General features: G+C 45.6%; 2 protein-coding genes across 5 annotated transcripts in view; both read right to left on the bottom strand.

Annotated features, from left to right (window-relative positions):
• Window positions 1-7231, bottom strand: part of PTPN9 (protein tyrosine phosphatase non-receptor type 9) — a 93813-nt gene extending 86582 nt beyond the window's left edge. For both annotated transcript variants that reach the window (XM_064267255.1, XM_064267254.1), the window contains exon 1: window positions 7102-7231. In XM_064267255.1, the coding sequence (XP_064123325.1) occupies window positions 7102-7164 (63 nt within the window). In that variant the 5' untranslated portion in view covers window positions 7165-7231. The remainder of the gene's footprint in view (window positions 1-7101) is intronic.
• Window positions 7232-8802: 1571 nt separating this feature from the next.
• The window catches only part of SNUPN (snurportin 1), a 31699-nt gene continuing 18425 nt past the window's right edge, over window positions 8803-22076 (bottom strand). For 2 of the 3 annotated variants that reach the window (XM_064267245.1, XM_023552933.2), the window contains 2 exons: window positions 20647-20727; window positions 8803-19113 (listed from right to left, as the gene is read on the bottom strand). In XM_064267245.1, coding sequence (XP_064123315.1) covers window positions 18790-19113; window positions 20647-20727 — 405 coding nt within the window. In that variant the 3' untranslated portion in view covers window positions 8803-18789. The remainder of the gene's footprint in view (window positions 19114-20646; window positions 20728-22076) is intronic. The other variant, XM_064267244.1, reaches the window with a different exon arrangement.

The following is a 22076-nucleotide window of genomic DNA, read 5'->3' as shown; positions in this document are numbered from 1 at the left end:
AGGGGGAAAGTGTTATAGTTATAAATTTGGACAAAGAGAATGCCTCTGATTATGCGAGCTATCAAGGCAGGATGGCAGAACAGAAAGGGTGAAATGACTGAAATTGCACTGGAGGTTTTAGTATGTGAACAAATAATCAGGATTACAGGCAACTTCAAATCTTAGCACTGTATTGGACCAATCATTCAGATAGAAAATGGAATTTTATATTTAGAAAACAAAGCTGAAACACCCAACGCTACCAGGTCTTTTCCAAGACAATAAAGGCCCAACTCAGAAAATGAGACTCAAAACTACTGACCAACAATGAGTTTTAACTTTTAAAAGCAGTTCAGGTCAGGAGTGGTGCACTGGGTGGTCCAAATGGTTACGTTCTTGACTACTAGCCAAAAGGTTGGTGGTTCAAACCCGGAGACACCTTGGAAGACAAGTCTGGCAACCTGCTTCTGAAAGATCACAGCCTTGAAAATCCTATGGAGTGCAGCTCTACTCTGAAGCACATGGGGTCATCATGACTTGGAACAGATTTAACAACAACAGTTTCAAATTAAACAGTTTTGCTCCTTTGTAAAAGAGGGTCTATCTAACTTTTCAATTCATTAATAAGTACCAGAGCTAAGATTCCTGCAAGGAAAGTACCGGGTTCCTTCATATTCACAAAACTAAAGTCCAAGACCCTTGAAAAGCTCAGAAATTTTACCCATTGCCATTGAATCAATTCCGACTCATAGCAACTCTACAGGACAGAGTAGAATTGGCCTGTTGAGTTTCCAAGGAGAGCCTAGTAGATTCGAACTGCTGATCTTTTGGTTAGCAGCCGTAGCACTTAACAACTATGCCACCAGGGTTTCCTCAGAAGTTTTAGGAGACTAAAATTCTCACATCTAAATGGGATTTTACCTAATTTTTAGTTATTGGCAATAATGAAAATAATGACAACTCTTCACCTTCTCTCCTTTTCCTCTCTGCAAGACCTCAATTTAACATCATGAATCATTTGGTCCTTTGACGCATGGTTACTTCCGGGGGGACAGATGACATTTAGCACAGGACATGTGAGGCTGTGGGAAAAGGGAAGTTCTTGGCTGCAAGAAGTAGGACAAAACCCCTGCCCTTGGGAAAAGTGCCAAAAATCTCTAAAGTCCACTGTAGGGCAGTTAAGTTTTTAGCTTTAAAAGATTCCATTATAAGAATACAAACCATGGCATGGAATTAGAATAGGTTTTTGAAAGCTACCCTATACAGATGCAAGATGAGTATTTTTTTAGCACTCCTAAGAGTCCATGCTAGGTATCTATCCCCAGGGTAAATATTTGTTCCCCTTGAGATTGGTTTAAGCTAACTTTGCTCTAAAATTTTTCACTTTTCAAAAAAAAAGGAATTCACAATAGCTAACTTTACTAACGGCTTACCATGTTAGCACTGGACCAAGTGCTCTATAAACATTAGTTTACTAATCCTCACAACAAGACTATAAACCCTAACATTAACTCTAAAGAGAATTTCTTTCAGAGGCTTTAAAAATAAATCTTAGTAAATTAGTGTCACAGTTAAGGAAACAAAATCATTAATTATTTTTAGAAATTTTTTTCCTCTGTGTGAGAAGCACTATATGAGTTATTAAAACCACTTCGGGTTTAAAATAAAAATATGAATAACGTATGAATACTCTAGAAAACTACTCTATTTCCCTATCTATCAATCGCTACTGTGATATACATGCACCATCAAAGACCCTAGAACGTTCAAATTACTAAATTCAAATGTCCTCAGAGCTCTAGTTAAGAGACTTCACTTTATGATTTATTTCAAGGACAAAGTTCTCTTCACCATTTATATTCAAAAAGACAAAAATGTAACCCAAGGAGCCTTACCAAATTTCCTCTGGATTACACAGACATAGAACAGTAGGATAAAATACTCTGACTACTCCCTAGGGTCAAATTAGTTATAATCTAGCATATTCAATGAAATTACCCATTTCAGGTCAAGTTACATATGTGAATGCATGTTTTGGAAAAGTGAAATAAAAAATTAATTAGTAACATAATGAGAATGAAGGTTAGTACTGCTGTGTAGCAATTACCCTTCACACTGCCAAATTCATAACTTCTATTTACACACTAACATATCAAAACCAGAATGTATTAGTGACACAAAAAATCTCGATTTTATTTTACAGTTTGGAGAGATAATATTCTTCATATGTGGCTGCAAGAATACTTATTTCTCTGGTGGAAAATAAAAAGAAGATACAAAGAAAATAAAATTCTGATGGTGACCACACCTCAAAATGGAGAGCTGCCAACACTATCATAAAGAATACTCTTCTCAAGAGTAATTTCATCACAATTTCTTGCATAGATTGTATGATGTGCATCTGCTGGCAACACATGGTTTTGGGTAAAGGTCTTCCAATTTTTCCCCCTTCTGCATCTTTCAAATCATACTTTAAGAAGCACCACCAAAAGCAAACACATATATCAATACTCAGACACACAAAATTAGCTATTGTATACTACCCACTTAGACATCTAAGTAAATCGGCTAATTGCTTCATGGGAAATAATGTCCTATATAGAGGTCCATCAGCAGTGGAGGCAGGATGACCTAGACAATGGCAAACACGTGGGCAATTTCTTTTTTGCAGTCTGGGTTTTCTTGTTTGCAAAATGAGGGTACTATCTCTAATCTTGTGAGGATTAACTGTATGTGAAATGCCCAGAGCTTGACTGGAGGCAAGCGCCCAGAAAACAGTTACTGTTATTCATGTATGCTCCTTAAGGGCGGAGCACATGTTTTCTTGTAAGCCAACTGCAGGCTCTATAATTATTGAGAACTGAAAACTATAAAGTGAAGAAACATCAAAGTCATGAAACCAAGGCCATGAAACACTTCATATACAATCTATCGAAGGGGAATCTAATTTGCTCTGTAAACTTTCACCTGAAGCACAATTAAAAAAAAAAAAAAATCAATGTTACAAATGAGGATTTAATGTATCAGCTCAATGCAAGCACAGACAGGAAATGAGACTATGAAGTAACAATGATGACTCGCTAAAAAAATAACAAATCATATATGAAAGTGAGCAATGTCCTTAAAAATTAGCCACTATGAGTAATCGACTCGACAGCAGTGGTGGGCTATGAGGCATGTGGGCTCTTAAAAGCTTTTGAGTGGCCATCTAAGATGCATCAATTGGTCTCAACCCACCTGAAGCAAAGGAGAATGAAGAACACCAAAGACACAAGGAAAATATTAGCCCAAGAGACAAGGGCCACATAAACCAGAGACTCCACCAGCCTGAGATCAGAAGAACTAGATGGTGCCCAGCTACCACCAATGACAACTGTCACAGGGAACACAACAGAGAGTCCCTGACAGCAGAAAAGTGTGGTGCAGAATTAAAAAGACCAGACCAGACTTAATGGTCTGACTGAGACTAGAGGAACCCCAGAAGACACGGCCCCTGGACTCTCTGTTAACTAGGAACTAAAACAGTTCCTGAAGCCAATTCTTCAAAGAAGAGACTAGACTATAAAACATAAAATAATACTCATGAAAAGTATGCTTCTTAATTCAAGTGGATATACAAGACTAAACGGGCGGTTCCTGTCCGGAGGCGGAATGAGAAGGCAGGAAGGGATAGGAGCTGGTTGAATGGACATGGGAAACCTGGGGTGAAAAGGGGGAGTGTGCCATCACATTATAGGGATTGGAACTAGGGTCACATAACAATATGTGTATAAATTTTTGTATGAGAAATTAACTTTAGCTGTAAACTTTCACCTAAAGCACAACTAAAAAAAATAAATTAGTCACTACAAGAGATGATGCTGCCTTTGCACAAATTACATGCAAAACCACTCTTCATTCCTCAAGTATTTCCAGAATGCCCATTAAGTGCCAGTCATTATGTGAGGCAATGTGCAATGTCCTCTTAACTAGGACACAGTCTCAGTCCTCACGGAGCTTACAGTCATGTAATTCCACAAGGAAGTGTAAACGTTCAGCTGTGATAAGTGCCATCAAGGGCAGGTACATGGTTCTCTCAGAGCCAGTGGCAAGGGATCTAACCTAGATGGTGAGAACAAGGAAGGGCCTCCTGAGGAAGTGACTGCTGAGAGCCGGAAGATGATAAGGTAGTTAACAGTGGGAGATATTTCCAGAGGGAAACCACTTGTGTCAAGACCCTACAGAAGGAGGGAACACGGCAAGAATGCAGGGCCTAGAGGTCAGTAAGCCTGGAGCAGAGATGAAGTGTGCAAATTAGCTAGGGTACTGGGCGGCCTAAGGACCTAGACGTTACAAACCATATTAAAGAGTTGAAACTTGATCCCAAGAGCAACTGAAAGCCCTGAAGATTTTATGAATGCTCAGGTTTAGGGGAAGATGCAATCAGGTTTGTGATCTGCAATTTGACTCTGGCTTCTTGAATAAGAGCTAAAGGTTTCTGACTTGCATATCTGGATGGAAGGAGGTATCATTCAGGAGGAAATCTGCCCCAGAAAAGTCTTTAAAGCCCAAAGAGGACTTAACTGCATTTCACTTTGCCTGAAACTGTGTTAACCCAGTTTGATCCCCTATCTTACCTATGAAATGGGGCTCCAACAGATTTTTTTTTTTGCTACTTCCCGAAATCAAATTGATTTTTAAAAGTACAAGGATTTTCCAACATAGAAGATACTTCAAAGATTCTGCCACAGTTTTGAAATCGATTACAAATGAGTTCCAAAACTGGTTTGAGCAATGGGACAACATTATGGAATGAGTGTGTCATTTCCCATTACAGCTACTTCAATGAGGTTAACATGCATTTGCTCCTGTTAAATATTTTAAAGAAACCTTAACCGTTAAGAGTACTCTTCCTTATGTGATATTAAACTAAAAAATGAGAATATCAGGCATTACCATAACTATTCTGCTTTCATGTTCGTGTTTCAGTGTTTCAACATTTTGAGATGTGTATAGGAAACTTAGCATTTTGTAGAAAACAAAAGGTATGATTGAAAAAATAACATATAATCTCTTGACCTTAACATATAAACATTTTACTATTTCTATCCAGTCCTCTTTACTGTCCATTGCGTTCATTCTAATGTAAAAAAAAAAAATAATAACACACCTGTATGTATACAAACTATATACAGAATAAAATTATTACCATTACCGATGCTTCCATATTCACTTTCTCTGGTTTCATTTTTTAATTTGCAACCTAATGGCGCTTTCATAGTAGGCATACTGCTGCCTTTAAGCCTAGAAACATAGAAACTTCAAATCTGACTAACCCAAGGAAAAAGAGATGAAAGAGATTTCCTCCTTTAAAATCAACATAACACATCTCACCTTAGTACTGAGGTATTGCACTAATTCTGACAGGATGGGCTCCAAGGCCATCTGCTCGCATTAGGCCCTCTTTTTAGTGTTTCATTAACACTCAACTGCAGTTACCAGGATGTTACCACTTCTTGTACGCAGCAGAATTCTATTTTTTTTTCCCATGCTGATTTTATCTCAAGGCATCAAAAGACAAGACTGTGATCTGAGGCCAACATGAAAAATGTCATCTCCACAAATGAGGAGAAAAGTCAAGGGATTTTTTTTTTTTTTAATCAGGTTTTAAGCCTATGAGCCAATATTATTTTGTAAACCTAAATTGTCTCCACACTAGAGATTATGGTAAAAAATGTGGTCCTTGGAAACAAGGGCTGGACAGCTTTAAATGTTCACCTTTTTCTTTTTTCAGGTCTTTAAAAAAAAATGGAATCAGACTATAGCTATATCTGAGCATAGCTAAGGCTGGGTATGGGCAGTACCAAGGAAGATACAGCGAAAAGCCTTCAAGGTTCCCAATCTGACCCAGCCGACTTTCCTGTCTTCCTCAGATGGAGTGATCTGTGTCTCCAGAGCTGGAATGTGGGGGAGGGAAAGTCATAATGGCCTCTGCCTTCTCCCTTCCCCAAGCCCCCAAACTGATACCGCAAACCACTTCCTACTGGGGATTGAAGATCATAAGCTTTAAGGGACAATGGAACTCAATGGAGGCTTCAGAAAGATGGAGGCAGTCAGAAGAGATTGGGGTAGGGAGTGAGGGCGAGGGGATGCGCTCAGACTGGGATGGGTGAGTAGGGACGCCAAGGCCAGGGACTTCGGCAGCATGAGAAGGCCTGGTCTGCAGATTCCAAGGCAACCCTGCCACAGCCCTTTGAGAAGCTTGCGGGGCTCCTGTGAAAACCCAGGGCATCTATGCACCCAGTGCCTATCACACTCGCCCAAATCTGGGGCTTTTCCTGCCCTTAAAAAACCACAACCCCTCACAGAAAGCAGCAATACATTTATGGGCATTGAAAGGGCCTCCGGGGCAAGTGTGTGTTCTGCAAACGCGGAGGTGGAGGGGAGGGAAAAAGAGACTCCCCAATTCGAGGAACTTTAATTAAACCCGGCACAGTGAGGGGCAAAATAAGACCTATAAGCCTCGGGGATAAAAGAGGCAAGGGGCAGGGTCCAACGGCGCCCCCCCGTCTCGGGGGACGACGACCCTGGGCGCGGCCCCCGGGCGGGGGAGGGGGAGAGGCCGCCCAGCTGCCCGGCGCTGGAGCGGGGACGCTGCGGGGCCTGGGCGCGGGGTGCGGGGCGCTGGAACGGGGACGCTGCGGGGCGTGGGGCGCTGGAGCGGGGACGCTGCGGGGCCTGGGCTCGGGGCGCGGGGCGCTGGAACGGGGACGCTGCGGGGCCTGGGCGCGGGGTGCGGGGCGCTGGAGCGGGGACGCTGCGGGGCGCGGGGCGCTGGAGCGGGGACGCTGCGGGGCCTGGGCGCGGGGCGCGGGGTGCGGGGCGCGGAGCGCTGGAACGGGGACGCTGCGGGTCCTGGGCGCGGGGCGCGGGGTGCGGGGTGCGGGGCGCGGAGCGCTGGAACGGGGACGCTTAGGGGCCTGGGCGCGGGGTGCGGGGCGCTGGAGCGGGGACGCTGCGGAGCCTGGGCGCGGGGCCTGGGCGCGGGGCGCGGCCCGGGAGCGCGGCCTGGGGAGGAGGCAGAAGCCGGCCTAGGCCTCGGGGGCCCGACACACCCACCGCAGCCGCCGCGGCCCCGCTTACCTGCTCCTCCTCCGGGGTCAGCTCCGGCGCCATGTCGGGCCGGGGCGCGGTCGCGGGCTCCATCCCGCCGCCGCCCCGCGGACACAGTCGCCCGGGAGCCGGGGAGCCCGGACTGTGGCCTCCGCTTCCGCGTCCCGCGCTCAGCAGCCCGAGGCCGGCTCGCGCATGGTCCGGCCGGCGGGGCCCGGCGCCCGCGGCGGCCGCAGACCCGCTCCCGTCTGCGCACAAAACCCTCTCCGAACTGCGGCTCCCTTCTGGGCGGAAATCCTTTTTTATTTTCTTCTCTCTTTCCCTCACACTCTCCCTCCTCTCCCGGAAAAAAAAAAAAAAAATGCAGGCGAGGAGCTAACAGCCAACCGGGATTAGAAACGGAGCTATTAAATAAAGAAGTTTTCAAGGCCGGAGCCAAAGGACGGCGTGGAAACTTCCCGAAAGCCACCGGCCTTCTCGGTTCTCCGGCGCCCGCAGACGTGACGGAGCCTCCAGGCCGCCGCTCGGGCCGTGCTCGGGCTGCGGGCCCCGGCGACCTGCGCGGCCGCCTCTCCGCCTCGTTCCTCAAAAGCGGCGGCGGGGAGAGGGAGGGAAGGAGGGAGGGAACGAGGAGAAGGCGCCCCCCTGCCGGCTCAGGGCCAAAGCTGCGGCCGCCCAAGCCCTCCGCGGCTCCATTGAGAAACTGAGCGTCTCATTCACAAACAGGCGGCGAGGAGGGCCCGGCAGAGCGAGGACGTCGTCCGGGAGGGGGAGACAGAGAGGGGCCCGCGGGGCGGGGGGCACAGGGGAGGGGAGAGGAGGGGGAGACGGAGAGGGGCCCTGGGAGGCGGAGCGGGCGGGGGGAAGAGGAAGAGGAGACAGAGAGGGGCCCCCGGAGGGGGTACAGGGGAGGAGAGAGGAGGGGGAGACGGAGAGGGGCCCTCGGGGGGGGTACAGGGGAGGAGAGAGGAGGGGGAGACGGAGAGGGGCCCTCGGGGGGGATACAGGGGAGGGGAGAGGAGGGGGAGACGGAGAGGGGCCCTCGGGGGGGGGTACAGGGGAGGAGAGAGGAGGGGGAGACGGAGAGGGGCCCTGGGGGGGATACAGGGGAGGGGAGAGGAGGGGGAGACGGAGAGGGGCCTTCGGGAGGCGGAGCGGGCGGGGGAGGGGAGAGGAGGGGGAGACAGAGAGGGGCCCCCGGAGGGCGGTACAGGGGAGGAGAGAGGAGCCCGCGGGGTGGGGGAGACGGAGGAGGGGTGGCTGCGGGGCTGTACAGAAGGAGACTCCGGGCTGCAGGAGGGAGAAAAGGGAAGAAAAGAGTGTGGTTTTCCTAAGAGGTTAAACTAAGCTCCTTGTAGGAAGAAGAGTTTGAAAACTGTCTGAAGGGCAAATCGGCTAGGTTTGATTTGCGGCAACCACCTATATGTTGAGGGGACACAATGCTCGTCTGTTTCCATGCCACTTGCTGACTAAAAGCTCCTGGAAAGGTTGCCTGCGAGGTCTAGGATGCTCAGGTGGAAAGGAGAGGCAGCTAATCGCGGCTCCATCTCGCTCTCTCTCCTTGCCAGCTGTATCCTGTAATCCATCAGCAGTTTAGCTAATTTTAGTCCTTCGCAAAAACAACATCCGATTTTGAACCTCATTCAGGAATCACGAAGCCTTTGAAAGCCTTTGATTTTCACTCAGGCAAGCGCAGCAAAGAGGTTGGGGGTTTTACTGGGTTCAAGATACACAGTTTTGGGATCAGTTGGGGAGACACAGGGAAGACAGGGCTGAGTCTGGGATGTTTTTGCATCATTCCAGGCCAAAGATAAATATTCCAAAAGCAGTCCAATGAACAAGCGAGTGCCGCAGTTGGTCCCAAGGCTTGAAACCACCCAGCACTGCTATCTCAGGTCTTGGGTCTCTGGAGCCCAATGAGAGAGACCCAAAGGGGAGGGATCTTCAGACAACTGAGGGTGCTCTTAGTTCTGATGCTCATTCTAGTACAGTACTTTAAAAGCAACCCCTGACTTCCCTTCATTTCTGCAATTATGCAGAAGGCCTTCAGGTTGCCCTGGGTGAACTGCGAATCAGTGAGAAAAGAAACCCCTGGTGCTTGGATCCGGTATTTTATCCTTTTTTTTAATCAATAAAGCTGACTCTGGTTGAGTTCATCACCACCTGCAGGAGTTACAGTTTCAGTATTGCAAACAGACTCTCATTTAGAAGCCAGTTTATTGAATAAAGTATACTCATATGCTAAGCATTGGGTTATGCACTGGGGTTGCAACAATGAAGATGACCATGTTCTCTTCCATATACATGTAAGGGTATGGAATGACCCCTGACCTATATATCACCAGTGAAAAAAAGCAAGATTTGGAACAGTGTGCATAATATGCTGTCATGTGTATAAAGAAAAAAATGAATATTTATAAACTTATTTATACATAGAAGAGCTTTGGAAGGATACAACACAAATAGTGGTTGCCTCCCAAGGGGGAACTGGTTGTCTGGGAAACATAAGTGAGAAGGAGACTCATCCCTCTATAGTCTTTTGTACAATTTTTTTTTTTTTACTTTTTATTGAAGCATAACATACCTACCAAAAAGTGCAAATATAAATATATACCTTGATAAATTTTCATGAACTGAACACACCCCTGTAATCAGCACCCAGATCAAGAAATAGAATGTTTTCAATTTGCCAAAGTCCTCCTCATCCCCCCAACCCTCCTCAAAGGTAACCACCATCTTGGTTTCTAAAAGCATAGAATAGTTTGACGTGTGTGTATTTTAAATACAAAATTTTAAGACTTTGAATGTGGATGAATAATCTTTTAAAAAAAAATTTTTTTTTTTTTAATTTTAACTTAAGGAAATATAGTTTTTCTCCTTAAGTAGGCAAGCAAATGGCTCTAGAACTAAGCTGGAGTAAGAAATGGCAGAACCTGAGTAGTGCAAACCACTGAGTGGGGTACAGGAAAGGATAGGGAATGTCTCAAAGTATAACTGACACTTTTACATTTTTTTGCCCAATGATCGATCCTCAGGACACCAAGGGAGAGTGACTTATCCAAAAGCACACAGCTAATTAATTAGTATTGAGCTAGAACTTGAACCCAGGCATTCCCTTAGCCCAAGGATCAGTAAGGAGAACTAATAAAGGGAGAGGTTTATTGAGTAAGCCAGGAGAGAGAACTCAAGTGTTTTCAGAGGCACAGCTGTGTGTGGGCGTGTGGGTGTGTAAGGGAACAATTTTCCGGAACTGTTGCCTATCACAGCCCTAACAGGACAATGCTTGGAAGTTTCTGAGCAAAGACATGGGTAACAAAACTAAGTCCAAGGCAAAACTGGCTGGCTGGATCCACTCTGACAGACAAATTTTAGGAGAACCAGAGAACAAAGGAAGCCCCCTGGCTTGCCCTTAACTGCAGTCTGGAGCCAATGAAATCCAGCATGGTACTGTCATCCTACTCAGTGGAATCTTAGAGCCTGAAGCAGTTTGTAGTAACCCCAACCGTTTTTTTTAGTTTGTAGTGGAAACAACAACATAATGCTCCATCAATAGGAAGCCTCAGTAAGTTAGAGCACGTGTGTACACTGAAATAAGTTGACACTGAATGTGTCTTTACCATCTGCCAAACGCTCTTCTAAATGACTTTCAACCCTTTCATCTCACCATAACAGTTTGATATAGGTGAAATCATGATCCTAATTTTACCAAAAATAAATTAGGTAGTTCCACACGCACTGACAGGGCCTCCTTGCATTTTTGAATGCTTAGCTGCAGACAATACATTTTTATTAAATGAACGTGAACAGTAAGGGCCACAATCCGAAAGTGGAAAATAAACTACAAAGACGGAACCCCAGGGTGGAGAGGTATCATGAGTTGTACTTTTGTTTTTGCATTTTCTTTGTTTCTTTTTTTTGCTTTTAAAGCACAGGTTTCAGGTCTCTGTCTAGAAAGTTTATCCTCCCCTTCCCCCCACCTCTTTCACTAGAAAAGTCTGACTCATCCTTAAGGTCTCAGCTCAAAAGTCACTTCCTCAGCAAGATCTTCCTTGACTACTCACCAAGCTGAATTAGGCCCCCTGTTACTCTCGCTTGCAGCACCCTCTTGTTTTTATAAGAGGATCAGAATTTATAACTGTGTACTTGTTTCTACGTCCACCGGCTTAGTGTCTGTCTGCCTTACGAGACTGTAAGCTCTAGGAAGGCAAGGACCACATAGTTGTGTTGGCCCCTGTACCTCAGTGTTTAGAGCCTAGCACATAAGAGGCAGGCACTTAAAAAATGTGTTGAACAATGAAGACAGCCACTTAACGCATAGGCCTCTATCTTACCATGAGACCTCCTCTCGCTGCCTTTTTTGTATTTGTTCAGCACTAAGAATAAAGTGTGGAAGAATAAAGATACTTCCACACTGTGACTGTGGTGATTTTATAACCTTTCCTCCAAAACACTGTCACTTCTAAAACCCAAAGCTTCTCTCAGGCGTTGCTACAAAATATCTACTGCCTGTGAAACAGATGTGTGTTGTACTGTAGACATGCATTGGCTATAAAAGATTCCCCCCGCCCAAAACAGAAATTCTTACTGCCATTTTTCTAAAAGAGAAACAGCAAATAAGGTCATACTGCTAATCACCGTCTAGGGTGAGAAATTTTTTTGTTTACTCATAGGCCAAATCTATCATCACTAGGATGGCTGAAGGTGAACTCTGCAGGGAAGGTGGAAAATCTTAACCCCACAGAGATTATAATTCCCCCATTATCCAATATTCTAGGGAACATTCTTATTACTAGTCTCTGCTTCAATTTATTTTTTAAATATGTAATCTGGTTCTTTGCTCACACAAAAACAATTTTCTCATCTGACACCCCTATCCACCACTCTCAGATCACAGGTTAATATCGCTCACTGTTGTACATAACTTCTGTACCTGGTAGCTGTGTCTAGAATGTACCTAACACTCTGAATTATACTTATTTGCTTCCTTGTGAGTAAAAATGGCATGGAGGCTGCGTCTGACCTTCTCTAACTTCAGTAGGGTGGGAGAGAATCACCACCAGCCTGAGGCAGATTCCTATGAAGCTGAGGTCAGACATACCTCCTCTCTCCAACTTTTTTACCAATTCTGACACAAACCAACCCTCCCACTGTATTCTCTACTTCTCTGTTGGGCTCAATAATTCATTGCAATGGCCCTACAGAACTCACAGACAACACTCATGATTATGGGGTTTATCAGGGAAGTAATAGGTTACAATTCAGGATCAAAAATGACCGAGGATACAGTTCTTCAATCAGGACATCTTCTCAGCCGTGCCGTCAACCCCTCAGCCTGGCCTCTGCCTTGCTAGGGCAGGTGTCACTAAACTCTTTAGCTCCACCAATAAGTGCCCAGGGGCACCCCACTCTGCCAATAAGCCAAGGCCCGAAGGTGATCAGCTCTACTCACTTCATGGGTCCATAAGCCTGGCTCTGCCAAGTGCCCGAGGCACCCCACTCCACCAGTAAACCTCTTGCTCCAACACACTCAGTTTTCTCGCTCCGTGGGAGGGGAAGTCCTGCTCATCTCCTGGTTCTATCGCCTCTGCTACTGCTGTTTCCCTACCACTGCTTCTAGCTGTCTCTCGCCATCTCTGGTGTTACAGCTCTGTCTCTTGTGTCTAGGAGAGTCTCAGTGCAGGGATCCCAAGTCAAAAGGGCGCTCTACTACCATCTCTTCTCCTTGGTCGTAGTTAGGTCCCCCTCCGCTCTGGGACTGGCTCTCTTTTAAGCTTAGTGGGATGGCAAAACTGACCAATCCCCAGGTTCCATATACCTGATTTGCATGGTTCCACCCCCCACTCTCCCCACTGGTTCATGCATCTTATCTGGATTCTTAGCAGGCTATACAATCCCTTTGGTGGGACATAAACACCTCATTTGCATAGTCCCACCCAACCATGATATGGGAGTCACAAAGACTAATGGTTAGAAGGGCCATATTAATTCACTGTAATGGCGTTGTGCATCTCTCCCACTAGACCATGTGCTCCTTGAGGGCAGGGACTAGGTCTTATTCATTGTTCTCTCTTCAGAACTTAGCACCATATACAGTACACAGTAGGTGCTGCTCAATCAATGTTTGCTGAATGAACACATTGGTCCTTTTCTATCAGTCGAGGTCTAATTCTTGCCAAAGAATACCAAACAGGGTTGGATATCTTGGATACTTAGTTGCTTGAGAGAAAACATTCAATATAAGAGAGAAGTACCATCTGAGTTACATTGCTCTCACTCACTTTGACTTATCTGTGTCAATGGGGAGACCAGAGCAGAATGGATAAATTAAGTCCACAGAACTTTATTTGAGCCAGTTTCAACTTCCTCTCTTATAAAAGCTCCAGTTAAAGTTGCCAGTGAGAAGCAAATCTGACAAATTTGAGTTCTGTCTTTCATCTCCCCAGCCCGACTGCAGAGAAAACCTGACCGCCAAAAGCAGAGGAGCAGACAGAAGGCTTGAAAGCTTGCCAGCCTGTTGGGAGAGAGGGAGGAAGTTTGCTACAAATGCTAATGGGTCTGCGTAAGGCCCTACAGAGAAGGGCTCTCTAGGTTTCAAAATTTGCCTCTTAGGATTCCTCAATGTCCCTCAAAATGGGGAGATGGGCTAGGACCAATTGTGAGGCAGTTAGTTTGACCCTTGCTCACTTCCCAGTTTCCCAGCCTGCCTCTGGCCATTTTTCTGCTGCTTCAAAAAGAGCGAAACAGACATAAAAATCAACCTTAAAAAAAAAAATCACCATCTCTTGTAATGTATGTGAGAAACAAACGCACACATTCTGCATTAGGGAACTCTGACTCCTTCCTCAGACGTCTACTGCCTGAGGCTGCTCCTAATTCACCGGGCCCGCTGCCCGCCTCCCCAGCTCTCCCACGCCTTCTGCACCTCTGCCTTGTCACTGGATGGTGGACCCTCTCAGGGAGTGAGTCACAACCAAGGCCCAAGACCAAACTTAGCAGCTGTTAGTGGAGGAAAAAAATAAAACTAATCTGGCTCTTCTTTGATGTAAAACTAGTTAACCAGTTGCCACCACGTCGGTTCCAATTCACAGCGGCCTCACGTGTGTCGGAGTGTAACTGCTCTGCAGGGTTTTCAATGGCGGGTTTCTTCAGACTAGATCACCAGGCCTTTCTTCTAAGGCATGTCTGGGTAGACTCAAACCTCCAGCTTTCTGGTTAGCAGCTGAGCGTGTTAACATCTGCACCACCCAAGGACTCCTTCTTTAATGTAAAGACAGAGCATAATCACAGAATCCCAAGACACGTAGGACTCAAAATTCAGCTCATCTTACCAAAGAAAGCAGTCATACTCAGGCTAAAATCTCAAGGCTTTTATCTACTTTTCCTGCGCTATCTATCAGAAAACATAAAACGAAAGACCACATTTGCTTACAAACAATATTGTGTGGCCTTTTACTCATTTCCTTATTAGAAAGGAAGTCTGTAGCTAGGAAGATCATCTCTTTCTCTCCTCCAATGTATGTGGTGAAAAGTTTCTAGACTATTCCTTTTAGTTGCATTCACAGAACTAAAAACAGTTCTTGTTCTTAGAAGTCAGCAGCAAGTCCAACCACCTGTTAGCAGCCAGTCACACACCTCCGTTCAGCCAGCCTTCTCTCCAGGGTCCCTTCTCTGTGCAGGGGGAGGGGAGGTCACCTCTAGGCTGCATTCTCATCCCAGCTCATCATTTCTTCTTCGTTCGCTAAACATTTACTGATGCAGCAAGTGCCAGGCACTGGGGATCTAAAGATGATTAAGACCAAGTCCTTGACCTCAGAGAGCCTGCAACCTAATAGACAATGCATAGTACAGAATTTAACCTTGCCCAAAAGAGATCTGGACCCCTGGTGGCGCAGTGGTTAAGAGCTATGTTTAAGAGCAAAAGGTCAGCTGCTAACCAAAAAGATCAGCAGTTTAAATTGACCAGCCACTCCTCGGAAACCCTACATGACAGTTACTCTGTTCTATAGGGTCACTGTGAGTCAGAATCAGTGAGATCAAATATTATAATCAACCATGAGCTTTAGCTCTGTGAGATGGGGAGGGCACAAAGATGAGAGGAGCTAATTCTGCCTGAGAGGCAAAAATTCAAACAGGTGTCTCTTGAATGGAGTTTTTCAAAGATGAGTAAGTATATTCACCAGATAAATGGAGTCTGAGGAGGGACAGTGTGAGGGAAAAAAGAATGAAATTGATGTATGTGTACAGGGAACAGTAAAGCAGAATTTCTGGAGAACAGGCAGAAAAGGAGGCAAGGTAATTTATGAGGCTGAAGAGACAGGCTAAACCCAGGTCATAAAGAAAGTTGGATGGCAGGCTGAGAAACTTCACACGTACCTTGTAGGCAATGGGAAGTCCATGAAGTACCCCGATCAGATTTGCATTTTTAGAAAGGATCACTCTGCCAGTAGTTATGGCAGAGAGGGATGGATTAGAGGAGGGGACGCGAGTGGCAGAGAAACTAGGTAGGAGACTGGCAGTACTCCAGGACAGAGATGATGAAGGCCTGAATTAAGGCCTTAGGTGGTAAACGAAATGGAGGAGAGAGAGGTGGGATTTAAAGGACATGGTGACTCATTAGCTGTGAAAGGTAAGAAATGGACAGGAATCATCAGAATGATTCCTAGGTTCTTGGAGTAGGTGACTAAGTGCCATTAACAAGGACAAGAATCCCAGGAAGAGCATAACTGAAGGGAACTGAGGAGGAAAGATAATGATTTCAGTTTGGGACATGCTGAGTTTGAGGTGACTGTGAGATGACTGATAAGATACATGCGCATATACACACACATGCATACACATGTACGTGTGTACAGGTGAAGAGCTCAGGGCTGAAAATAAAGCTAGGAAGGGCATTGGTACATAGGTGGTAGCTGAAGTCAGGTAAGAGAAAGCCTGAGAAGGGTCCCTCAGATTTGTAAAACAGGAGACCACTGGTCCCTTTAAGAGAGCACTTTAAGTGGTGGTAACAGAAGTCAGGTTTTCAATGTGTTGAGACATGAGTGAGAAGTAAGCAAGTGGAGAAATAACGAACATAGACAAATTACAGTCTAATGCAACTGGATTTGGTTAACACAAACTCTTCCATGCAGGCACTGGCACCCGGCATGACTTTTTGGGGCTAACATTAAAACAGCCAAGATTACTTATCCTGCACCCACTGGCTGAAAAGTCTTCTGGTCTTTTCTAGGTGCATGGGCTGGAGATGAAATGTGTGATACGTGATCTCAAATAGTAGTTCCTTGCTAACTCATGCCAAGCTGGCCTTCCAGCCAAGGCAGGCAGGCTAGGCCACACTGGGCTATGATACCAGCTAGAATTCTTTGATGGCAAGCCCAGAAACCAGCTCTGGCTAATTTAAGCAAGATGGAATTTACTGGATGCTCACAGGTTTCCTAGCAAGAGCAAGAAACACCCCCTCACCCCCGCTGGCAAAAGAAATGGATTCCAACTGATTCACTCTTTGTTCCTCTGCTCAAGACACATATTCTTGGTGGGAAGCATGTGACTGGCCCATCTTGAATCATGAGCCTGACCTTTGGTTGAGGGAGAGCAGTGCCCCTGGGTTCATCCTACCCAACCATATTGCATAGAAAAGGGATGATTCCACAAAAAAGAAACTAGTTGTTGTTCGGAAGACTGGCCAAAAAGCTAATACATAATCACAGCAATCTATAACACAACCACCTTTGCAACAGGTGTCAGGAGGTGATTTTTTAATTCACAAAGAAATATGACCAGGAGACACACTGCTATTCCGTAATCTATAATACTGGCTCCTCAACTGAAAGTCCAAGGGGGCACTCTGCCTACACACATCCTTTAAGCTACCATTCTACAATATCGAGTTGTGCTTGGGTGATAAATTTGGCTGATATGTTCTTTGACTCATGCATCAGTCCCCAGAGTGTCCTTTGGGGGAAGTAGTCCTAGACCTGATTCTTTCTGGGCAGAGCCTGGACAAGTCACCACGGATTCGCACATGCACAGACCCTGAGATGATGCGGTTGTCTGCTGAGGGCACAGACTAGCAGATCATTAAATGGAGACTAAACGTTCAGGCAGCACACAATATGCTCCTTGGCAAGAGGAACACGATGTTCTTATTGCACAACTGACCTAAATTCAGGGAGGAGCTTACTGATGTAGGCAAATGTCGAGTCTGCAGCCAGCAGGATCATCGGTGGTGGGTGGGCGGGCAGGCGGGTCTTCTTCCTTCTCCCTTCTATTTGACAGAGTCAGCTGGAGCAGCTCTCTAAGAGCCAGACGCTGAGGCTGGTTCCACAGGACGTGCTGAATTTGTGTACTCAGGCTCCACTTAACCACTACTTCTGTCCGGATCTGTCCTCCAAACTAATCAACACAAAGGGACAGCTGTGTATCTTAAGAGACAAGCTCTAACCTTGATCCCACTAAATTTCTGTCCACAGGACATTAGTACTGTTGACCTGGAATGGTGGAATCTCTTTGTCCAACAGAAGTCCTAGAAAGGTGGGGAGCAGTGTAGAGAGCAGAGTGAGGCCATGGAAAATGGACCACATTTCCTTAACACCCGGAGCAGAAACTAATTGGTTAGTGCTGCCAAAGAGCTCTAAGACACAAATCTGAACGGCATCCATCTGCTCAAGACTCCACACTGACTCCTTCTCATCCATGCCATAAAATCAACACCTGCACAACACACCAGGCCCTGCACCATCAGCCCATCTCTCCAGCCTCCTCTCTCAACAGTTTTCCAATCCTACTTTGTACTCAAGCCATGCTGAACCAACTTCAGTTCCCAAAGCAAGTCCCACCCTGCTCTGGAGGGGTGCAGCTGCATACCCTACTAACTCTGTGGGAACTTCTCCCCACCTTGTCTGCAGAGCACACTTCTGTAACCTCCCCGAGAAGCCTCCCTCTGCTCTTCTCCTGGTCTCCATGCTCTATGCACCTTTCTGCACTAAAGCAATCATCTCGCCATGTTGATGTGCCTATACACTGGTGGGTTTATAGTCTCACTAGACTGTGAATTCCTCAATGTCCATTGCCATGACCCACTCCACCAACCCACTCTATGGCTCAGGGGCCTAGCACAATGCTTATCTCCAGGTAGGTGCTCAACCATTTGTTGAATCAGTGAATGAACTTCATCTGCGTTTTATCTCTAACAATGTCTAAACCAAAGAAAATCACACTTGTCTTCTTAGAAGAGGGAACGTATTCAAATACCAAGAACTGCAGTTCCTGGTAAGATCTTTCAGAAAAATGACGTTACCAACAGCAGTAACTGGAAACTCAGCAGAGTGCTTGATTGCTAAAAACAGAGTGCAATGGGCCAAGACTTGAACAATCATGGTTTAGGCAGGCTGGGGCCGAGGTGGGGGGGACTCACAGCTGTCTAAACCTCAAGAATCACAAACAACTTCTTTCTTAAGAACCATATATATTTACACTGGGGATGTGGGATATGCTTTCCATAGTAGGAGCTACTCAACTCAATCTGAATACTACCCAGTTTGGGAACCAACCCTCCAACTGTTTGAGCCGTCATTTTAGATAGGAGGTAAGTTGGTTTCCAGCTGGAGTGGCTTTGGAAAATCCACTCTAAAATGAAGTCACCTGTTGTAGTCACTGTCCTTGTCCCCAGCTTCCTTCTGGGGTCAGGCACTGTCCCATGACTCCCAAAGGAGGCTGCTCTCTTTAGTTCTCCATGAGACTTCCAGGGTGGTCTGGGCTACGGGGAAGGCTCTTCAACTTGGGGGTAGATAGGTGCTCTAACTCATAGTGTCCAGTCTCAGAGGCCTTGTGTGTGAGTTTCTCCTTCGTGCCCTCCTTCTGGCTCCTCTTATGCGCAATAATCTGCTGGAGCTGGTGCCCAGCATATTCTGGCTTGGTGGTCAGTGGACCAGCTGGCACAGCTACACCAAGAACATCTGACACCATGTAGGGGCGGAGCCAGCCCACCAGGGGAGTGCTTCCAGGGCTGTAGTGGGTCTGCTTATGGTAGAAGAGAAGCCCATCCACCTATAAGAAGAGAAATCAGGGATCAAAATGACTTCTGGGACTACGTGTTTCAAGGACAGTCTACACACAGGAACAGTTCTTGTGGCCCAACTCCCTTCTTTGGGTCCCTGTCAGAGGAAAAAGATTCCTCCTTTCTCACACATGCAATTCCTTTAAATGAAAAAATGTCTACAAAAGGAAACTTTAGAAAATAAAACATAAACAGTATTTTCCTGTTTACAGGGTACTTTCATATTCACTATTACATTTTACCCTCTCACCCACCATGAGGGTGTTTGAGATGGGGCTGCTAGGGCTCAGGGAGTTTTGGGGGCCTCCCTAAAGACACTATGAGTCTTTGGTTATTGAACTTGAACCCAGGTCTTCTGTCCCCAGGTTCCATGTACTTTCTATACCCTACAGGTCTCTAGCAATGGATGTGTTCCATGCATGGAATAAAGCAGGCGAAATGGACAGACCCCCTGGAGTAGTGCTAGATGGCTGAGCACAGGGCAAACAGATCGTCCAGAGAAGCTCTGCTCCCCAAGCCATTTGTGGCTACCTGAACCTCCCCCTAAATTGTTTGCAAGCTATGTTCTCTGAAGCTCAGTTTTTCTCAACGGGAAGACCTCCTACAGTCCCACATTTTCTTTTCTGCAATTCTGTGACTCATCTCTAAAAAGCACTTATTGTCACTGGGGCATAAGGGTTATAAATAAAGATGGTGTTCTTACCACCTTCTTAATTGACTCCCAGAAATGAAGGCAACTCAGCCTTTGCCACTTCCTCATTCGGGAAGCTGTGATTCTTTTAACAACAGTTTGAACAAATATCTGAGGGTGACTAGGCAGAATTTTAAAGGGTATGATGGCCAAAGGAAAGGCTGCCTGTTGAGCCAGGAGAGGGCAACTACAGGTTCGGAGGATGACAAAAGGCTACCCAGGACTCAGGGGCTTCTGGAAATGCAGGACTTTCAGTGCTAAAACTGGGAAAGTCCCGGGCAAACCAGAATGAGTTGGTCACCTACCTCCATCCCATTGCTCAGTAAGTAGTGCCACCCCCCAAGGACCATTTACTCTTTGGAGGAAGAAAGGGTTAGGGGTTCATGCCCCTGGAGCCTGTCGGTCACAGAAGTCCCACTTTATAACCAGCTGTGGCAGTCAAACACAGAGCCTAGTCATCACACATGTAGCAGGAAGAGGCACATAAGAAGGACCAGGCAATGGAACTCCCTGACCCTCTCTAAGCCTCAGCTTCTCCATCTGTAAAATGAGGGAGTTGGATGAACTGTTTAAGGGCCTTGCCAGCTCTGGCATTCTAACTTAACCCAAACCACTAGGTGCACTGCTGGTGTGAAGACACAGGGTGACTGACCCAGCAGGGTGCAGCTGAGAGGCTATGAAGGGCAGCAAGTACATCCTTTCCCAGGAACTGGCTTCCAGCCTTTTGCTGATGCTTTTACATAGCAGAGTCAGAGGGGGTCTTAAGACTCCATGTAACTAAGTTTCCTGTATCCTAGTCACATCCAAACAATAAAGACAATGGTTCTGTTACCTCAAAAGGGAAATCCATGGACAGCACCTTACACAGGCTCTCAGGGGTACATGGGAAATTCTTGAGTCCCACAAATTTAAACTGAAATATAAATTCAAACAAAATCATTAGTACATGTTACTAATGGTTCCAGGTAATGAACGCCTTTATCAAATAAAGTTTTCAACCTGATCCTTCCACACCCTCTCTCCTCCACCTACCTCTCCTCCAAATATTAGGTCAGTGATTCTCAATCCTACTTATACATGAGCTTTTTTTTTTTAATAATTTATTTTATTTTGTTGTTGTTTTTGAGAATATATACAGCAAAAACGTACACCAATTCAAGTTTCCACACGTACAATTCAGTAACATTGATTACATTCAAGTTGCGCAACCATTCTCAACTTCCTTTTCTGAGTTATTCTCCCCCGATTAACACAGACTCGCTGCTCCCTAAGATTCCTATCTAGTCTTTTGAATTGCTGTTGTCAACGTAATGCCATATAGTTAGATCTTAAAAGAGCACAATGCTCAAGGCAGAAATTCTTTACTAGTTAAGCTAAATTACTGTTTGGTTTTAAGAATATTTCAGGGGATATTTTTGGTTTAAGGTTCAAATATTAACTCAGGGCCCTGTTTCAGGGGTTCATCCAGCCTCCCTCCATGACTCCAGAAAAACTGGATTCCATCAGAATGTGAAATTCTGTCCTGCATTTTCCTCCTTTTGATCAGGATTCTTCTATAGTTGATCAAAATGTTCAGTAATGGTAGCCAGGCACCATCCAGTTCTTCTGGTCTCATAGCAAAGGAGTCAGTTGTTCATGGAGGCAATTAGCCACATGTTCCATTTTCTCCTCCTTATCCATGACATTTTAAAAATTACTGATGTCTAGCTACCTGGCCAACCAAGTGGAAGAGATCCATATTTGCACCCATTCCAAAGAGAAGTGATCTAAGAGAATGCAGAAATTATCAAACAAGATCATTAATATCACATGCAAGTAAAATTCTGCCAAAGATAATTCAAAAACAGTTACAGCAATACATCAACAGGGGAACTTCCAGAAATTCAAGCCAGATTCAGAAGAGGATGTGGAATGAGGGATATCACTGCTGATAACATATGGATCTTGGCTGAAAGCACGGCATACCAGTTAAATGTTTACCTATGTTTTATGGACTATGCAAAGGCATTCGACTGTGTGGATCGTAACAAATTATGGACAATATTATGAAGAAAGGGAATTCCAGAACACTTAATTGTGTTCATGAGGAACCTTTGCAAAGACCAAGAGGGAGTCTTTTGAACAGAGCAAGGTTTAAAATCAGGAAAGGTGTGCATCAGGGTTGTATCCTCTCACGATATTCAGTCTGTATGCTGAGCAAATAACCTGAGAAGATGGACGACATGAAGAAGAATGCAGCATCAGGATTGAAGGAAGACTCAT

The sequence above is a fragment of the Loxodonta africana genome, chromosome 13 (genome assembly GCF_030014295.1).
Source record: "Loxodonta africana isolate mLoxAfr1 chromosome 13, mLoxAfr1.hap2, whole genome shotgun sequence".
Lineage (NCBI taxonomy): Eukaryota > Metazoa > Chordata > Mammalia > Proboscidea > Elephantidae > Loxodonta > Loxodonta africana.
The sequence above is the reverse complement of the archived record's forward strand: the minus strand, read 5'-3'. Positions and strand labels throughout refer to the sequence as shown.